The sequence below is a fragment of the Schistocerca piceifrons genome, chromosome 7, assembly GCF_021461385.2.
Source record: "Schistocerca piceifrons isolate TAMUIC-IGC-003096 chromosome 7, iqSchPice1.1, whole genome shotgun sequence".
In the NCBI taxonomy this organism is placed as follows: Eukaryota; Metazoa; Arthropoda; class Insecta; order Orthoptera; family Acrididae; genus Schistocerca; species Schistocerca piceifrons.
This window is the reverse complement of record NC_060144.1, coordinates 273,847,459-273,866,706: the sequence shown is the minus strand read 5'-3', so window position 1 is coordinate 273,866,706 and position 19,248 is coordinate 273,847,459. Positions and strand designations below refer to the sequence as shown.

Sequence of the window (19,248 nt, the reverse complement as noted above, 5' to 3'; positions counted from 1 at the left end):
GGGTATGAAAGGGAAGCAGTAGTTAGGAAGGGAGTGAGACAGGGTTGTAGCCTATCCCCGATGTTATTCAATCTGCATATTGAGCAAGCAGTAAGAAACAAAAGAAAAATTCGGAGTAGGTATTAAAATCCATGGAGAAGAAATAAAAACTTTGAGGTTCGCCGATGACATTGTAATTCTGTCAGAGACAGCAAAGGGCTTGGAAGAGCAGTTGAATGGAATGGACAGTGTCTTGAAAGGAGGATATAAGATGAACATCAACAAAAGCAAAACGAGGATAATGGAATGTAGTCGAATTAAGTCGGGTGATGCTGAGGGAATTAGATTAGGAAATGAGACACCTAAAGTAGTAAAGGAGTTTTGCTATTTGGGGAGCAAGATAACTGATGATGGTCGAAGTAGAGAGGATATAAAATGTAGACTGGCAATGGCAAGGAAAGTGTTTCTGAAGAAGAGAAATTTGTTAACATCGAGTATAGATTTAAATGTCAGGAAGTCGTTTCTGAAAGTATTTGTGTGGAGTGTAGCCGTGTATGGAAGTGAAACATGGACGATAAATAGTTTAGATAAGAAGCGAATAGAAGCTTTCGAAATGTGGTGCTACAGAAGAATGCTGAAGATTAGATGGGTAGATCACATAACTAATGAGGAGGTATTGAATAGAATTGGGGAGAAGCGGAGCTTGTGGCACAACTTGACTAGAAGAAGCGATTAGGTGGTAGGACATGTTCTGAGACATCGAGGGATCACCAATTTAGTGTTGGAGGGCAGCGTGGAGGGTAAAAATCGTAGAGGGAGACCAAAAGATGAATACACTAACCAGATTCAGAAGGATGTAGGCTGCAGTAGGTACTGGGTGATGAAGAAGTTTGCACAGGATAGAGTAGCATGGAGAGCTGCATCAAACCAGTCTCAGGACTGAATACCACAACAACATGCTGGCTGATTGGCATATATACCTGTATTAATACCAAATCTTTTGAACTACCCTTCAGTCATATCATCATCAGTCTTCCATCAATATATTGTATCTTCATTACCTTATTTTTTAACTTTTGCCCTATCAGTATTCCTACTCCGTTTTCACCACTTTTGATTTCCCTTGAGTAAAAGAGCTTATAATCCCCACTTTGTATCTCCCCATTCTCTCCCCATCTCATTTCACACAAACCAAGGGCATCTAATCTGTTGTTTTTCATCTCCTGTTTTGCATTCTCTGGCTTTCCTGCTTGCAGTAGTGTCCTCACATTCCATGTTCCAATCTGTATCTTTCCTCCCTTCATTGTCCCTTTCTTCCTTTCAAATACATCTACTCTCAATGCGTTCCCCTTCCAGAGATCCAAATGAGGGGAAGTTTTAACTCTGGAATCTTTCATATGGAGAGACATACCATGTTTAGCTTGGGAGTGTAGTGTGGTAGTTTCCCATTACTTTCCACATTGGCAGTAGGATGCCCTGCCTAAAGTCAGCCACTCACCATGAGTCAGACGCTGTCTGTAGCCACCACTCTGGGGTTCAGTCGCTACTTGTACTCTTTTTGTACGCAAAGAGAAAAGGTGCCAGCTCCACCATACCGAAGTCCATCTTCTCTGCCTTAGCTGCTATTGAGGTCTTCACTTTCATCAGAGGGAGAATTTAGACGGCCACGCTTTCCGGACACCTTGCACACTGACCATTAATTGAGCAATCTCTGGTTCTTATGTGACGAGGCAACACCCCCGGCCATGCTCTTGGCAGCTCACCTGCACAGTGCCATGTGGCTCACATCATCATCTGCTGCATTTTGCTGGGATATGTGCAAACTGCAGAATTTGTATCCTGCATTTGGTGTCAGTATTCTGTCACAGTTCATTTAACAAGAGGAGTCCTATCACATTTTTCCGTGCCACCTTCTGAAGGTGTGTCTCCTCAAGCTGCTTCTATTGACAACGGGTGTACAAAGACTGATGCTGGATGCCTGATTCTTCCCCTTGGTATCAGCAATTCGAAAACTGCATGCAGTGTAGTGCAAATAGTGCAGTGAAGTGCAATGCATGCCAGGAGTACCAGGTTGGGTTATTACTATTCTATTCCTGGCCGTTTTGCTACCCCCTTTGCAGCCAAGTGTGCCAATGAAGCAGGTTTTCCTGTGTCACCGAATGATGCCAAACAAAGGCTGTAAGCCATTCCTGGTCTGCCCGGTCCAGAGTCTTCACCCCTAGCAAGAACTCTCTTTGATTAAGAGGTATTAGTTTGTTGAATTTTACTGTAATCATTAGATTTTGCGTTAATATGTTAGAACCAGCCCCTGCAGCTCTTCCAGCACACCCTGTCATTTATTGTCATTTTTCTTAAGTAGAACACTGCTTAGGCATATAAGACCCTTAGGAGTGTAGAAGGGAACATAAATCGTTCTTTCTGTGGTGACCCCCTCTAAACCAAAGTGCCATGTCTCATTACCAAAACAAGCTGTTTTTCCTTTTTCTTATTCCGATTAGCACACCCCACATCGTCACAAATTCAATTCCTGTTAGGTCGGCTGGATGCATCCCGCTTGCCCCCCTGCCCACCCCTTGCCTTCCCCACACCCTCCTGCACTCCTCCACACATGCCATCCCTCCACACGCAACACCGCTCCGCTCCTCTCCTTTCGTGCACACCACTATTCCCCTCCTGTGCCCCTCCGCATACACCATCCAACTGTGCACATCGCCACACTCTCTGCACCCCTCCCACATCTGAGAGTTGTGTCCCCGGACAAGCCACAGTGTTACTGTGCAGTGTATTGAACATCCCTTCCTGCAACAACACTTGGCAGAGATTATATTGTGTGGTCCACATTGTGTGTGTCCTTCCTACATTTTTGTTGGCAATATTGCTTGCCAGCACCATCCTGCCCATACGATTAAGTCTCAAGTGTCACTGCCACACATTCCCAGCCCAGCAGTGGTCACGCCTGATGTGCTCTGTAGCCAGCAGCCTCCATTACCCCTCCCGCACTTAGGAGGTTTGTAACTTTTCACGCAACTGTCAGTACTACAGAAGTGCTTGACTTAGCTAACAAACAGGACAGTGTGCCCAGCTCAAGAGAAGACTGCAGACCCTCCCACCAGTCATGCTGTTGCTCACTTGACTCCCTTCAGCCCACGAGACCCGTGCCTGTGGTTTGCTTCCATCAAGGCAGTTTCCACAGATTGCCATATCATGAGCAACCCAACAAATGGTTGTCAGCCACCTTGACCCAACCACCGCTGCCCAATGTGGAATGTTATTTCACTGCCCACCCCACTCTCACCCCCTTCCTCTGGCAGCTATGCTAAGTTAAAAGAATGCACCATATCCAACTTCACAGAATTACAATGAACATATAATTTATTATAATCCAAGCAGTGTGATGACATGCACCTGTCCCTGTTGCTGGATGACATCCGAGTACTCACCGAACTGCACATCCTCCCTGAAGGCCTGTTCCTAAACTGCTGGCTCATGTGCCCACCCGCCACCATACAGGATGCCCTGGCCTTGCACACACATTTATCATTATAGGCGATGCTACGGTCTTGGCTGATAAACTGTTCAAAACTCTGAACTCCTCTCCACCTCAGCTGCAGCGTGGAATGTTGGTTATCAACCTGCTACTTTGGCCAGCTATTCATCCTCTCACCCCACCCCATCCCAAGCCACCACATGCATGACATCACTCGCTCTACTTGCCACTAATGACCCTCTGCCCAGCATGCAGGCCTCCAATCTCTATCAGATTCTTGTGTGCCTAAGCTCCAAGATGGCAGCACTTACTGCCAGCATCACCCGCCTATACCCCACGCACCCACTTTCACGTGCTGACTGTCCTCACGCACTCGATGCCGGCCCAGTCGAAAAGAGCCACCCCTGCTGGCCTGGTTCTAACCACCATCCTGACAATCGCAACCACTGCAGACTAGGCACAGCTTGCAGGTATCACCAGAGGTTTGGTGAGAATGCGACCAACTGCAGACCTCTGTACTGCTGGTCCTCAAATCCTGGCAGTCATCTGCAGTAGGTGTGCCTGGTTGCTTGTACCACTTCACAGCCCATATTCATATGGAATTTTAATTATTCTAGTCACCCCGCCACTCTCTCATTGACATTAGCTCCAATACATCCATATTCCCCCACAAACTACTCCTAAATTCTAGCCGCCCTCTCCCCTCTTCATCACCACTGTCAACAATTCAGGCACCCTGCTTACGGGCTTCTAGCATGAAATCCTCTGGATGTTCACAGTCATGGACACTACCGACCCCATTCGGGGTGCTGACTTCCTCGGTCTTTACAGCCGATGTAATGAAGCACCATTTCATGGCACATCCGGTAACACCATTCACTGAAGCTCCCACACTGCCACATGCTTCACCATGAAACAGCTGGCAGTTTCAGGCCCATATGCTCAGCTCCTTGCAGAAGCCCCCTCCTCATCCAGCAACCCAGCATCTCTTGGAGAGTTCAGTATAACACTATGCATTACATCATCACGAACCCTGCCCCCCCCCCCCCCCCCCCCCAGATTTCTGCTGTACCTGCCTCCTGCCCCCTTACAAGTGCAAAATCACACAAAAGGAGTCCTAAGAGCTTCTTGCTGCCAGTATACTTCACCCTTTCAAAAGACCCTGGCCTTCAGCTCTTCACCTCGCCCCCAAGAAGGACGATTCCTGGAACCATTGTGGTGATTACCTTAGTCAATGCCTGCACAATCCCTGACCGCTATCCAGCCCTACTCCTCCTCCTCACCTACGGTGACGCTATCTTGGGAGCTACTATCATCAGTAAGATAGTTTGCACTAAAGCCTACAAACAAATCCCAGTCACCCTGGACACATTGAGAAAACAGCCATGATCACACCTTTTGGCCTGCTCGAGAGTGTGTTCATGACATTCGGCCTCAGCAATGCTGCACAAATGTGGCAGCGATTTTCAGACAACATCCTTGGAGGTGCACCAGGGTGTTTCGCCTACCCAGATGATATACTCATCTACTCCAGAGACACTACTGAGTATCACCACCACCATCACGACTATGGAAAGCTGGAGTGATCCTCAATATGGCAAAATACGTTTTTAGGGTGAGCAAGGTTGAATTCCTAGGATACTTAATATCTGCCACCAGCTCCTGCTCCCTCCCCAAGGCAGTACAGACAGTAGCGGACATTCCACACTCTACCACCTTCAAAGGCCTACAGGGTTTCATTGGCATCACCACATTAAGGATGCTGCTACCATCCAAGAGCTCCTTACTACAGCACTCTATGGTGATAAAAACGAAAGCAACAAGCTGGTCCCTTGGACCCAAGCCATGATTAACAGCTCTGAAAAAACAAAATGGGCCCTCGACAATGGGGTCCTTTTGGCCCACCCCCAAACTAATGCCCCCCTTGCAGTAGTGGCGGACATGAGTCAGATTGCTATTGGGGCCATCTTACCACAATACATGGACAAAGTCTGGCAACGGCTCACCTTCTTTTTGTCCAAACTCTCTGATGCAGAATGCCACTGGGCCGCATATGAATGCAAGCTGTTTGCAGTCCTCAAAGCCATCCGCTATTTCTGATCTTCAGTCAAGGGACGCATCTTTACAATCTTCAAACACCACCGCCATCACACCTCTGGTTTTTGCAGGAAAGACGTAGACCAGATCTCATCTTGACAGTTTAGGCTACAGGAGTATATCGCGTAATTCACAATCGATGTTTGCCATGTTGCTAGCATCAACAACATTGTGGCAGATTGCCTTGGCCTGCCCTGCACCATCACCCAACCCTTTGACTACAATAGGCTGGCCGCTGGTCAAGAGGAGGACCCGGGCATAGCCCACACTCTTCAGAATGCGGACTCTGCCATTAGCCTCCAGCTAAGATCCATACCCGGCACTGACCTTAAGACTTGGTGTGATGTCCTTGTGAATACTTCACAACCTGACAGTTCCAAAAATCGCCCCCTCCCCTTCCTCCCTGCCGCCTTCTGAAAACTGGCATTTGGTCTTGCACATCCAAGCGTCCATGCTACCACCGCCCTAATGAAACAACGCTTTGTCTGGCCGGGCATACAGTGTGACTGCAGCAATTGAGCTTAGTCCTGTGTTCCATGCAAGTGCACCAGGCTTGGACAGCCCTGTGGCCACCATTCGTCCTGCATGACACCAATTTATGCATGTTCACCTCGACATTGTTGGTCCACTACCCTGCTGCAATGGATATTGATATCTGCTGAAAGTTATTGACAGACTAACTTGCTGGCCAGAGGCCACCCCCATCCCCAACGTTTCATTTGAAACTGTGGCTGCAGCCTTTGTTCAGACCTAGGTGTCCCACTTCGGTTGCCCACGCGACATCACTACAGGTCGCAGGTGCCAGTTCACCTTGGCCCTCTTCCAATTTCTGACTGCACCTGTGGCTCCAATTTCCACCATACAACCAGCTACCACCCTGCAGCTAACGGCATGGTGGGCAGTTCCACCACACACTTAAAGCCACCATCACATGTTAATCCTCTGAATGGTCCCCCTTCCCTTTCCCTGGTACTTCTAGGCCTGGGGATTGCACAAAAAATTGACCTGGGAACCTCTCCTGCTGAGTTGGTATATGGGCAGCCACTTGCCATTCCTTGCATTTTCTTGGAAGCGGCCCTGCGCTACCCTGACAGCACCACCCCAGGTTTTGTGCAGCAGCTCCAGGGCTTCATGGCCCAGCTGCGACCAACACCTTTGCAACGTTACGGTGAGCACAGTACCTTCCTTCACCGTGAGCTAATAGCACGCACACATGTCATGCTTCAGGTGGATACATACCAACCGCCAGTCCACCCTCAGTATTTGGTTCCACGCTTGGTGTTGTGGTACATGGACAAGACGTTCTCCATTCGTCCGAATGGGATTGCAACAATCATCTCCATAGACAGGCTCAATCCAGCCTACATCCTAGAATCCCCTCCAGCCAATGAGCACAGCACCGCCAAGATGGAGTTGCTCCTGCCTACCACTGGATCCATCTGCAGCACCGTCAACACCTTGCCCAATAAAATGCAGGCCAACAGCATCCATGTGCTGTCCCCAACATGCCACCAGCCGACGCCACCCCCAGCACCATGTTCAACACACCACCAGCCAGTGCACCTGGTCTAGTACCAACTGACTACATGAGTGACTCAACCTTCATTGCCTGGGACATTAATGTCACCACTGCACTACCCTTCTCACAGCCTCCAGTCAATGCAGACGGCGACCCACCCCTGCAGGCATCCACCACTCCCAACAGGGTGTTGTCACTACCACTGCTGCTAGCACATGCACCATTGGAGCAGCAATGCTCCTTCACATGCTCTCATTGGAAACCACAATGTGAACATGAGCACAGCAGCCTCAACCCGTGCGTGCCCCCCATCAAGCTTCCTTGGTCAACTTCAAATACCCGTCTGTGTGGGTGGCACAGACGTTTTCCTTTCAAAAAGGAGGAACTGTGTGGTGACTTCTTCCATCACCTCCATGTGTAGCGGCAGACAATAGACCTTGCTGGTCACTTGCACAGGAGAGAGAACTTAGACGGCCACGCTTTCCCTACATCACTTATGTCAAACCATTGCTTGAGCAGCCTCTGGCCCCACTCCGATGAGGCAATACCTCCATCCATGCTCTTGTCAGCTCACCTTTGCAATGCGACCTAGCTTGCATCATCATCTGCTGCATTTTGCCAGGGTATGTGCGAGCTGCTGAACTCTTATTCTGCGTTCAGTGTCGGTGTTTTGTTGCAATTCATTTTACAGGAGGAGTGCTACCGCATTTCTCTGCACCGTCTTCCTGAGCTGCACCTCCTCAAGTTACTTTTGTTGACTGTGGGTGTACAAAGCCTGATGCCAGACACCTGGCTCAGCAATTGGAATACTGCTTGCATGGTAGTGCAAATAGTGCAGTGAAGTGCAGTGCGCACCATGAGTACCAGGCAGGTTTATTACTATTCTACCCCCCGGGTGTTTTGGCACCCCGTTTGCCACCAAGCACACCATTGAAGCGGGTTTTTCCACACCACCAGATGATGCTGAACAAAGGCCGTAAGTCGATTGTGGTGCGCCCTGTCAGGAGTCTCCACCATGAGTGAGGGCTCTCCTTGATTAAGTGGTATTACCTCATTGAATTTTACGGTAGTCATTAGCTTTTAGGTATAACATGTTAAAACTAGCCTATACGGCTCTTCCAGCATGACCTATCATTTGTTGTCATCTTCCTTAACTAGCACACTGCTGAGGCATGTTTTCCCTTTAGGAGTATAGAAGGGAACATAAATTGTCCCTTCAGGTAAGCCACTCATACAGTTATAGTTGTTGGTTAAATCAGTTTACCCTCGATACCTAAGTGAAAATATATGTTCAAAGGCCATGGCAGGTGTTAAACGTCATCCAGAATTGTACTAACAGTGCTTTTGAGCAATTAGTTCAGAAGGCCACTGAAAATGTAAGTGTCTGCAAAGCATACTCGATCTCTTGGGAACAATTTATGCCAAGCAAGTAGGGAGCATTACAACAAATACAGGTATTAATTACCACAAGGTCATTGCAGTGAGACTGAATGCCATAACACGCAAACTCACCAAAAATAAATACAAAATATATCTATTGAAAAAAGCAGATAAAAATTTGTTTGACGCATTTCTAAGAGAGAGTCTCCATTCGCCGGCCGGTGTGGCCGAGCAGTTCTAGGCGCTTCAGTCTGGAACCGCGCGACCGCTACGGTCACAGGCTCGAATCCTGCCTCGAGCATGGATGTGTGTGATGTCCTTAGGTTAGTTTGGTTTAAGTAGTTCTAAGTTCTAGGGGACTGATGACCTCAGACGTTAAGTCCCATAGCGCTCAGAGCCATTTGAACCAAGTCTCCATTCCGTCTGAACTAATTATGTATGTGTAGACCAGATGTGGCTTGAATTCAAGGAAATAGTATCAACAGCAGTTGAGAGATCTGTACCAAATAAATTAATAAGACGTAGAACTGATCCCTAATGGTACACAAAACAAGCCAGAACATTGTTGCAGAAGCCATGAAAAACAGCAGGTCGAATTAAAAAAAAAAAAAAAAAAAAAAAAAAAAGAAAAATCATAGTTCCAAAGACTGGTGAAGTTCTACATAAGCTCAAAATTTGGTGCATATTTCAATGTGTGATGCCTTTAATAGTTTTCACTATGAAACTCAGTCTCGCAATCTGGCAGAAAATGCAAAGAGAGTCTGATGGTATGTAAAGTACATCTGCGGCAGGACACAACAGTATCTTCAATGTCTGATGTTACCAGTGGGAGTGCCTATAAAGTGCAGTTACTAAGTACAGTTTTCTGACATTTCTTCATCAAAGCAGATGAAGTAAGTATTCTGGAATTCAAATCAAGAGCAGCTGACAACATGAGTAACTTAGAAGCTACTGAAATCACTTAAGAAAGACAAGTTTTCCAATCTATATTGTATACCAATTAGATTCCTTCCAGAGTATGCTGATATAATAGCTCCTTACTAAGTCATCATATACAACTGATAGCTCGATGAAAGATCCATTGAAAAATTGAACAGGTCACACCAGTAGAAGTATATTGCTGAGTTACTGACCCACATCACTGGTGTGGATTAGCAGTAGAATTTTGGAACAATACTGTTTCTGAGTATTATAAATTACCTTGAAAAATCCATCTATTGACTAATAGCATGGATTCAGAAAATACTGTTACTGTGCAACTCTTAATTCTCATAAAGTAATGAATGCTATCAACAGAAGTCTCAGTTGGTTCCATATTTCTAGCTCTCCAGAAGGCTCTTGATACCAGTCCTCACAAGTGGTGTCTAATAAATCTCTGTACCTATGGACTGTCATCTCAAGCATGCAACGGGAATTGACATATTGTGTCAGAACCGTGACAGTTCATAGTAACTGACGGAAGGTTATCAAGTAAAACTGAAGTGACAACTGGCATAAGGAAGTATCACAATCCCCCTGATACTCTTAAGCTATATAAATGATGATACTGTCATTTGCTGTTAAGTAAAGTTATCGGAAGATGAAAACGAATTGCAAAATGATTTAGACAGGGTATCTGTAAGATATGAAAAGGGGCTATTGATCCTAACTAATGGAAAGTGTATGGTCATCCACTTGGTTCCTAAATTTCAGTTACACAATAAATCACACAGATTGAAAGACTACTAGTTCAACTAATTACCCATGGATAAAAATTATGAATGACTTAAATAAGAATGATCAGTAGATAATGTTTGCGGTAAAGCAAACCAAGTACTGTGTGTTTATTTGCAGAACATTTACATGGTGCAACAAATTCACAAAAGAGATTGGAAACACTGCACTTGTTCAACATCTGCTAAAGTATTGCTGTGCAGTATGGGATTCTTACTAGATAGGATAGACAGAGGACACTGAAAGAGTTCAAAGAAGGGCAGCTCATTTTGTAAGTTCCTTTTTTTCCGTACTTGTGGCACATTGTGTGCCAATATGAGCACATGTTGTGTGCATGGCAAATGAAACAATGATTACTGACAGGTAACAGCTCTGCTGCTGACTTGATCTGTCACAGCTGGCATAGTTGTTTACAAGGTAGTTAAGACCGTGGAGTGGATGGGATACCTGCTGAAGGTGGCATGATGCCCCACGTGACCAGTGCGATCAATGTTGGGGAACTGGACATCGCAACATCTTTTACCTCCATAAACAATCTCTGGGCTGTGTGGGCAGTTTCATGGGCTTGGGTTGCTTCACATAACTTCCATCAGAGATGAATCTGATTTCCTCAGTTCCTCACGTCTATGTCAGGGGTAAGAGACACTGTAACGTCCCTGATCAGAGAGATCACACAATTGTGCCCACACAAACATTTAAAATTGCAATCCCTGATTAATCCCTGTAGGTTGGCAGCCCAGTCTGCATACATTTAATTGGGGCCCCTTTTTATCACTGCAAAAATAGTAACTTTTGTAAAATAATATGTTTCTTTGTTGAAAAATGTTCTTGCAATAAAGAAAACTGTAAGCAACTCATATTCCACCTAATTTGTTGATGTCTCTAGGTTTTGTTGCAGATGATATAGTTTGGGATTTCATAAAAAAAATGCCTTTTGTCTTTCTTTATTGGATATTTCATGAGGCAAAAAATGTACTCATAATTGCCGTCTTCGGTGGAAGATGTCCTACTCCTCATGGTGTTCATGAAATGGTGGAAAATCTGTAAAAGTCATAATCTTGGGTAGCACAGGTGATGTTCCTGTGGTTGCCTCTGGTGTTAGCACTGCCTGTAATACAGTGTATGTAGTTGTCAGTAGCTTCTGATAACCATGGGTGGTTTGTGTTAGGAGTTGTAGCCCTTCCGTGGTTGAAAAAACTGACTCTCTCGCGTAGAGTAACCCTTGGGCGACTGGTGTGCAAGGTTGTGATAGATATGCAGACACTGTATTACTAATTGTTTGTTTATTCACCAAGAACTAACTCAGTATATCTTTGAAGGATGAAGTTTAGCACAGGAGTACAACTGACATGTCCTTTTGTAACTGCACTCCTGAAACAAAGGGTATTTCTGGTGATAGGATAGTTCTGCAAGGATCGCAGAAGAGCTTCTGTAAAGTCTGGAAGGTGGGAGACGAGGTACTGGCAGAAGTAAAGCTGTGAGGACTGGGCGTGAGTCGTGCTTGGGTAGCTCAGATGGTAGAGCACTTGCCCGCGAAAGGCAAAGGTCCCGAGTTTGAGTCTCGGCCCAGCACACAGTTTTAATCTGCCAGGAAGTTTCATATCATCGCACACTCTGCTGCAGAGTGAAAAATCTCATACTGGAAACATCTCCCAGGCTGTGGCTAAGCCACGTCTCCACATTATCCTTTCTTTTAGGAGTGCTAGTTCTGAAAGTTTCGCAGGAGAGCTTCTGTAAAGTTTGGAAAGTAGGAGACGAGGTACTGGCAGAAGTAAAGCTGTGAGGATGGGGCGCGAGTCATGCTTGGGTAGCTCAGATGGTAGAGCACTTGCCCGCGAAAGGCTAAGGTCCCGAGTTCAAGTCTCAGTCCAGCGCACAGTTTTAATCTACCAGGAAGTTTCATATCAGCGCACACTCCGATCCACAGTGAAAATCTCATTCGTGCTTTAATTTTGTTTTGAAAATTTTGTTTGTCATTATCATTTATCTGTTTGTTTGTTGTGTACATAGTTCTGCATAGTCAGCGCGTACACAACTTTCCCACTGTTTTTGTTGTTTCAAGAGTGCTATCAAATAACAACAATAGATGCTAACAAATACATTAAATTATGCTTTGATGCTTCTGATGATGTAGAATTCCTCTCATGCTTACTTTGTCAGGAAGCACTCAAAAGAATTTATTTGATTCACTGTAGCTGCTAACAGTGTCCGTTACAAGCTGTTTAAGAACTTCAGACAATTTTTTACTTAAGATATATTATTTATGTAAAATTATTCTCAACATGTGTATTAAAACAGATCTTTTATTATATGTTTAGGATACATTTACAAATACTTCATCAATCATTGAGACCGATGTTATCGACATTGCTGTGTCTGTTTTAAATTAGATGTTAAAATGAGATTCAGAAGATCAATTTCTCATTTTGATTCCATCATCAAGCCCACATAAAATTTGCACAATAATTACATTCTTATATTTTTGTGGTAAATTGTGAAGAAGAGTTCAAGATTTTTTAACAGGTCTTTTGTATCATATTTTGATGTTTTTTCACAATTGTAGAAAGTCTGTTGTAATTAATGACACTAATGCTTACAACTGAAGGTACAAGCAGCAAAAAAGTCTCAGTAAACATTGGCTCTAAGGATGTGTGCCTTTAGAATGATGAGGACTTCATCTTCAATACTGTGAAACAAATCTCTTTTTCTGCAAGCTCTTTGTGTTCCATATTTTGAGAGGCGCTAGTATGGATTAAAATGAGAAAAGATGTCCAGTAAGCATGGGATTTAAAATATACGTGTTAAGAGCTATGAGCACATGTTCAGAGAAAGACGAGTTTCACAGTAATGAAGCTGAAGTTGTGCTCATAGCTTTTAAAGAATGCACTTTAGAGCCCATGTTTACTGGACTTCTTTGTGTTGGTCCGTACTACCACTTCTCAAAATATGGAAAGCAGAGAGCTTGCAGTAGAAGAGTTTGTTTCACGATATTAAAGATGAAAGATGTAGTGCTCATAGCTCTTAAGGCATGTGTCTTATAGCCCATGTTTATTGAGACTTTTTTGCTTTGATTATTGTGAACTATCAGCTGTATTCCTTTACATGACTATGATACATCCTGTATAATATTTACATTTTCAGTTACTAATTCAACTCTTGATATCTCTAAAGCTCTTTCTTTTCATTTGTGTTCTATGAAGTGAGTAGATGGTTTTTAACAGTACTTTTGGATGAATGGACCCTAAAGCAAATTCTTGCACAGCACATGTTCAGACTGCCTTAATATGCTGTGAGAAGAGGTTGATGTAAAATTGTTTTTATAAACTGATGTTAATACAGAGTTTTAAAGAATCTTATGCCATTTCATTATAATATTTTCCAGCTTTGTATGGGGAACAGATGATTGTTCTTCAGTATCTTCCACATATGAGTGAGTTAATAGCACTTTGCAAAAGGAAACTTACTCCAAATTTAGAAGGTGGTGTAGTTGGGAGCCTGGCACTGCTCAGACATATTGTTCCATTCCTGTCTGATGCTGTTTTAATGGACCAGCTACAGGTAAATGTTTTATATCATTTTTGGAAGAGTTTTACACATACAATTAAAATTTGTATATGACTGCATGTATTTACAGATTCAGTCCCTCTTCATTAAGACATTCAGCTCACAGCTGTGGCACTACACTCCAGTAGTTCTTTTGTTTCACTGGTTAGTTCAGTTGTGTATTTTGCTTCTTTCTGACATTTAGTTAAAGAATCATAAAATTCATAGTCTTGGTGACATTTTATTTTACTTCAATTTATAACCAGTTAAGACTTTACGACTGCCACTGGGTGTGTAAGTGGAAAATACAAAGAAAAATGGCTATGAAGTTTTTGTGTCAGAGTCTTGGATAAAGAGTTCTTTGTGAACTTGCCATGTTGAATTTGGATGAAGTCCCAAACTGTCGATGACTGCCTCCATCATAATTGTCAGGGGGCTAAGTCTGACTGGCAATGATATGCTCAAGGAATGGCATGCGATTGGCAGGATTGTGTCATGATGACATCACAGAAGTGACATGTATGGAGGTGCCCTCTATGTCCATAGATTACGTTTGCACCCTTCATCCAGCATCGCTTGCAGTGCCATCACTAGCATTGTATGTTAAACTATGTGAAGTCTTCCTCTGTGTTCTTTCTGTACCGCATGTATTTTCCATTCATAGCAGGTGCCTTTATTGAAGTTTTTATCACATAGTTTGATTTCGACTACTTCTCGAATCACAGATTCCCAATAATTCGAAGCTTGAGCCAGTATTGTCACGTGTTCAAACATAACCTTATCTTCATTTAACAGGTGGTGCTCAGCCACAGCTGAGTTTTCAATCTTCTTTTGCTTCAGATGATGCTGGTGTTCAGTACTGTAATCAGAACAGTCTGTAAAGACTGCCCCATTTAACCGCTGCCACACTCACAAGGAATATTAGAAATTATGGCACTCTACAGTAAAGGTTGTATTTAACAGGTCACAACATTTCCTTAATCTTCTTGAATGGGCAAAAACAAGTCTGATTTCCACCACAGATTGGAAGCCTTGCTGTGTGTTGGTTCCCCTGGATTTGTTGAATGACACTGCATCATGGTTTTTTCAACAGCTTTGACCTAATATCAAAGACTAATACCGTCATCATGTGACTCTTTTGGAGCTGAGGTGTTCCTTGCCTGAAATAATCTTCACGCTGTGTGTTCAGATAATGCTGTTCAGAGTGATCGTATATTCAGTCCATGATATTAGCTCAGTCTTACTGAGAAAACCAATATGCAGTGCCATTCTACAAAGCTGGAAGAACTAACACAGTGCAGCCTCCATTTTGCAGTGCAACAAATAGATAGATAGAGTACTAAACAGGCAAGGAATCAGACAATTGTTAGCCCAAATTAAGGAAATGTTGCTACCTCTTAAAGATAATCTTGACCTGAGAGTGCCATGGATTTATAATAATCTGTGTGAGTGTGGCAGCTGTTATGTGGAGCAAATATACAGGCTGTTGCCACTCACTGCGAATGACATCAGCATAACCTGAAGTACAGGCTTTTTGAAAAATCCGTGGTGACTGAGCATAGCCTACTAAATGAACACAAGATTGTGTCTGAGTAATGAGAATTCTGACCCAAGTTTTTAACTATTCAGATACTGTGACAGAAGCAGTGAAATAAGGCTGTTGTTGTTGTTGTTGTTGTTGTTGTTGTTGTTGTGGTGGTGGTGGTGGTGGTGGTGGTGGTCTTCAGTCCGAAGACTGGTTTGATGCAGCTCTTCAGGCTACTCTATCCTGTGCAAGCCTCTTCACATTGAATAACTATTGCAACCTCCATCCTTCTGAATCTGCTTACGTTATTCATCTCTTGGTCTCCTTCTACAACTTTTCCCCCCGCACTTCTGTCCAATACTAAATTGGTGAGCCCTTGATGTCTCAGAATGTGTCCTATCAACTGATCCCTTCTTTTGATCAAATTGTGCATTAAATTTCTTGTCTCCCCAATTCGATTAAGGACCTCCTCATTAGCTACATGATCTGCCCATCTTATCTTCAAAAAACTTTCAGAAAAGACTTATTAACATTTAAATCTATATTTGATTGTAAAAAATATTTCTTTTTCATAAATGCTTTTCTTATCATTTTCCTTCTGCATTTTATATCCTCTTTACTTTGGCAATCATCATTTATTTTGCTGTCCAAATAGCAAAACTCATCTATTACTTTAAGTGTCTCATTTGCTAATCCAATTCCCTTAGCATTGCCTGATTTAGTTTGGGTCATCTTATATCCTCCTTTCAAGACCCTGTCATTCCATACAACTGCTCTTTCAAGTTTGTTGTTGTCTCTGAGAATTACAATGTCATCGACAAACTTCAAAGTTTTTATTTCTTTTCCCTGAACTTTAATTCCTACTCTAAATTTTTCTTTGGTTTCCTTTACTGCTTCTTCAATGTATGGAATGAATGACATTGGGGATTGGCTACAAATAAGACTTTGTGATAAAAACTCCAATAAAGATGTCAGTTGTGCCCTTAGCAATGCATGAAAGTGTGCAGCTGATAAAGAAAGAGTGCAGAAGAAGGCTACTTGCAGTTTATTTCTCGACGTTAGTGATGGCGCTGCAAGATAGGCTGGACAGAGAGCAAGCATAATCTACAGACATAGAGGGTGTCACCTCAGTATGTGCCATTTCCGTGATGTCATAATGATGAAATCCAGCCAGTCAGATGCTATCCTTTGGGCATGTCTCTGATGCCTCTATCCACACCTCTGCTCACATTAAACCCACTAACCACCAACACTACCTGCATTTTAACAGCTGCCATCTCTTCCACACTGGAAAATGCCTCCCACACAGCCAGGTCACCCATGGATAATGTATCTGCAGTGATGAGAAGTCCCTTGCATAGTATTCTGAAGGTCTCTCAAATCTAGTCTGCAAACAGATTTCTCATATCCCACACCATCCCCAAGAAGCTGCTACAAAGGAGCACTCCCCTCAACACCCAGTATTGCCTTGCACTGGAATAGCCGAACTGTATCCCTTGTCAGGGCTTTGATTAGCTCGCATCATGCTCAGAAATGAGGGACAACCTACCTAAGATTCTTCCCCGCCATCATAAAGTGGTGTTCCGTCACCATCCCAACCTATACAACATTGTAGTCTATCTTTATGGAACTCGCACTCATAGTCCCTTGCAGTAGGGATCTTATCCCTGTGCAAGACCTGCCCAATCCACCCACCCAGTGCTTCCTACTCTAATCCTGTCACAGGTTTATCCTACTCCATCAGAGACCTGCTCCACCAGTGAAAGCAGCAATGCCATGTACCAACTCTGCTGAAAACACTGCACAACTATTTATGTTGGTGTGATCCATCATGATACAAGGCCACTGCCAAACTATTGCCATCAACAAAACTGATCACCCTGTGGCACAACATGCAGCTGAGCATCAAATACTCAATTTCAATGGTTGCTTCACAAACTGAGTCATCTGCAACCTTCCCTCCACCACCAGTTTCTCTGGACACCCCTCCCAATTTGCATCCCCATGTGACTCTCAGTGTGCACTGCTTCAACAAACATTTCCCATACGTTTAGCCTATGCACCTGACATCGCTCCCACTCACAGTCCTAGCGAGCAAATTAGCTGCCTACCTTCGAGACGTCAACCACTCACTCTCAACGCTTTCCCGTACTCCCGCCTCTCTCTCTCTTCCTATCCACCCCACCCAACACAACCCCCCACCTCTCCTTAGTCCATCTGCCGAAATGCAGCACTGGCATTGTGCGTCCTACTGGCAGCATGTGCGCGCTCGCGCACGTGCGTGCATATGTGTTTGCATGTACATATTCGTACAGTCACATGCACGCATGTGCGTGTGCAGTGGTTATCTTATCACCAGAATGGTACCTGATTGCTACCCAGTGACAGATATTGGATACTGTGCTAGCACAGCCATGGCAAGATAATTTTCTCAGTTATCAATCCATCCATGCTTTTTATCGTAGATGTATTGCAGCAGAAGATATACTCAAAACTTTTCTTTGCACTCCATTCAGACACTATGAATCTCTTCAAATGTCATTCTGAGTGTGCAGTGCTGCCAAGACTTTCTAGCACTTCAAGGATAAAATAACTGGAGGTTTGGAGTTCAATTGCTTCTGTAATGGTGATCTGCTTGTAAAATAATCTACTGAATCAGTGAATCTAGCCCACATGCAGAAGATGTTCTCTGGGCTATTATGACATTGCTTAGTGATTAATACAGTGAAATATATATCTGAAGCAACTGAAACAAAACTCTTAGGATAACTTAACACTGTGCAAGGAATCGTGCCACCGTAAGACAGAGTGAGAGCTATTTCATAATTTACACTGCCTACAATATGTGAAATGTGCCTTGTTGTGAGATTATTATTATTATTATTATTATTATTGCTATTATTAGAATTTATCTATTTATTTTATTTTTTATTTGCATTTTGTGTGCAATGAATGTCTAGAAGGTCACCTAAACCAGGAGATATGCTGCAGCGGACTGATGAAATGAAAGTGTCCTTCACCAGAGTAAGAGGTGGTATTGCAAATGCTAGATTATTAACTTATCCTCTTCCTAATGCACCTATTGCAGTTATGCTAGTCACATCATCACCTGCCATTGGTTGCCGTATTACAACATATACAACATGACTGGCAACACCATTGGCTTCAAAGTATCACCATCACAAGAAAATTGGTTCACACCCAATTGTAACTTCTGTGTGGTCTATCCCTCAATTAAGAAGTTTGAGCACATTCACCATGTTGATGGTAAGTAGAATGGACCACCAGATGCTGTCTCACATTGACGCCTTTATGAAGGAACATGACTTCACTGCACTTGCCCGTGCTGAGCAAAGAGACAATTAACTGAAGACCTTCCCCAGAGCCTCATGATGCTTACAGACTGAAATATTCAGTTACTGCCCTTGAACACAGTGATATACTGTGATATATCAACATCACAAGCATTACCCATTCACCACAGCAGATTTTCGTCAGCTAGAAATTTCCTTTCTCCACAGACTCTGCCATCCAGGAGTAAGGGCTACTATATGACCAATGAAAATTGCATTTTTCTAGGCGTTTGTCTGCCAGTGCAATATTTGTCAGCATTCCAAAATTACTTGGCATGTTACACTTCTGCAGGATACTTTCACTCCATCAAATCAACATATCCAGCTCAAAATCATTAGACCTTTACCAGCATCATAATGATACAAGTAATTCTTGACAGCAATTGACCATGTCTCTCATTCGCCTGAAGCCTGTCCATTGAAAAATGGAACAGCAGCTATAACCTTCTTTGTGAATGGATTGCCCACTTCAGCATACCTCTACACATCACTACTGATAAGGGCAAACAGTTGAAACCCTGCCTCTTAAAGGCACTGCCAACATTACTTGGCATGAAACAGATTGAAGCCTGTGTCTGTCATCCCACTGCTAGTGTTATCATGGAGTGGCTCCATCAACCATTAAATGACTCACTCAAATTTGAATACAACA

The 19,248-nt window shown here is 43.6% G+C and overlaps 1 protein-coding gene across 1 annotated transcript in view; it reads left to right on the top strand.

Annotated features, from left to right (window-relative positions):
• Positions 1 to 19,248, top strand: part of LOC124805125 (WD repeat-containing protein 81) — a 303,608-nt gene that overhangs the window by 188,399 nt on the left and 95,961 nt on the right. The window contains exon 18 of the mRNA XM_047265582.1: positions 13,558 to 13,733. Coding sequence (XP_047121538.1) covers positions 13,558 to 13,733 — 176 coding nt within the window. The remainder of the gene's footprint in view (positions 1 to 13,557; positions 13,734 to 19,248) is intronic.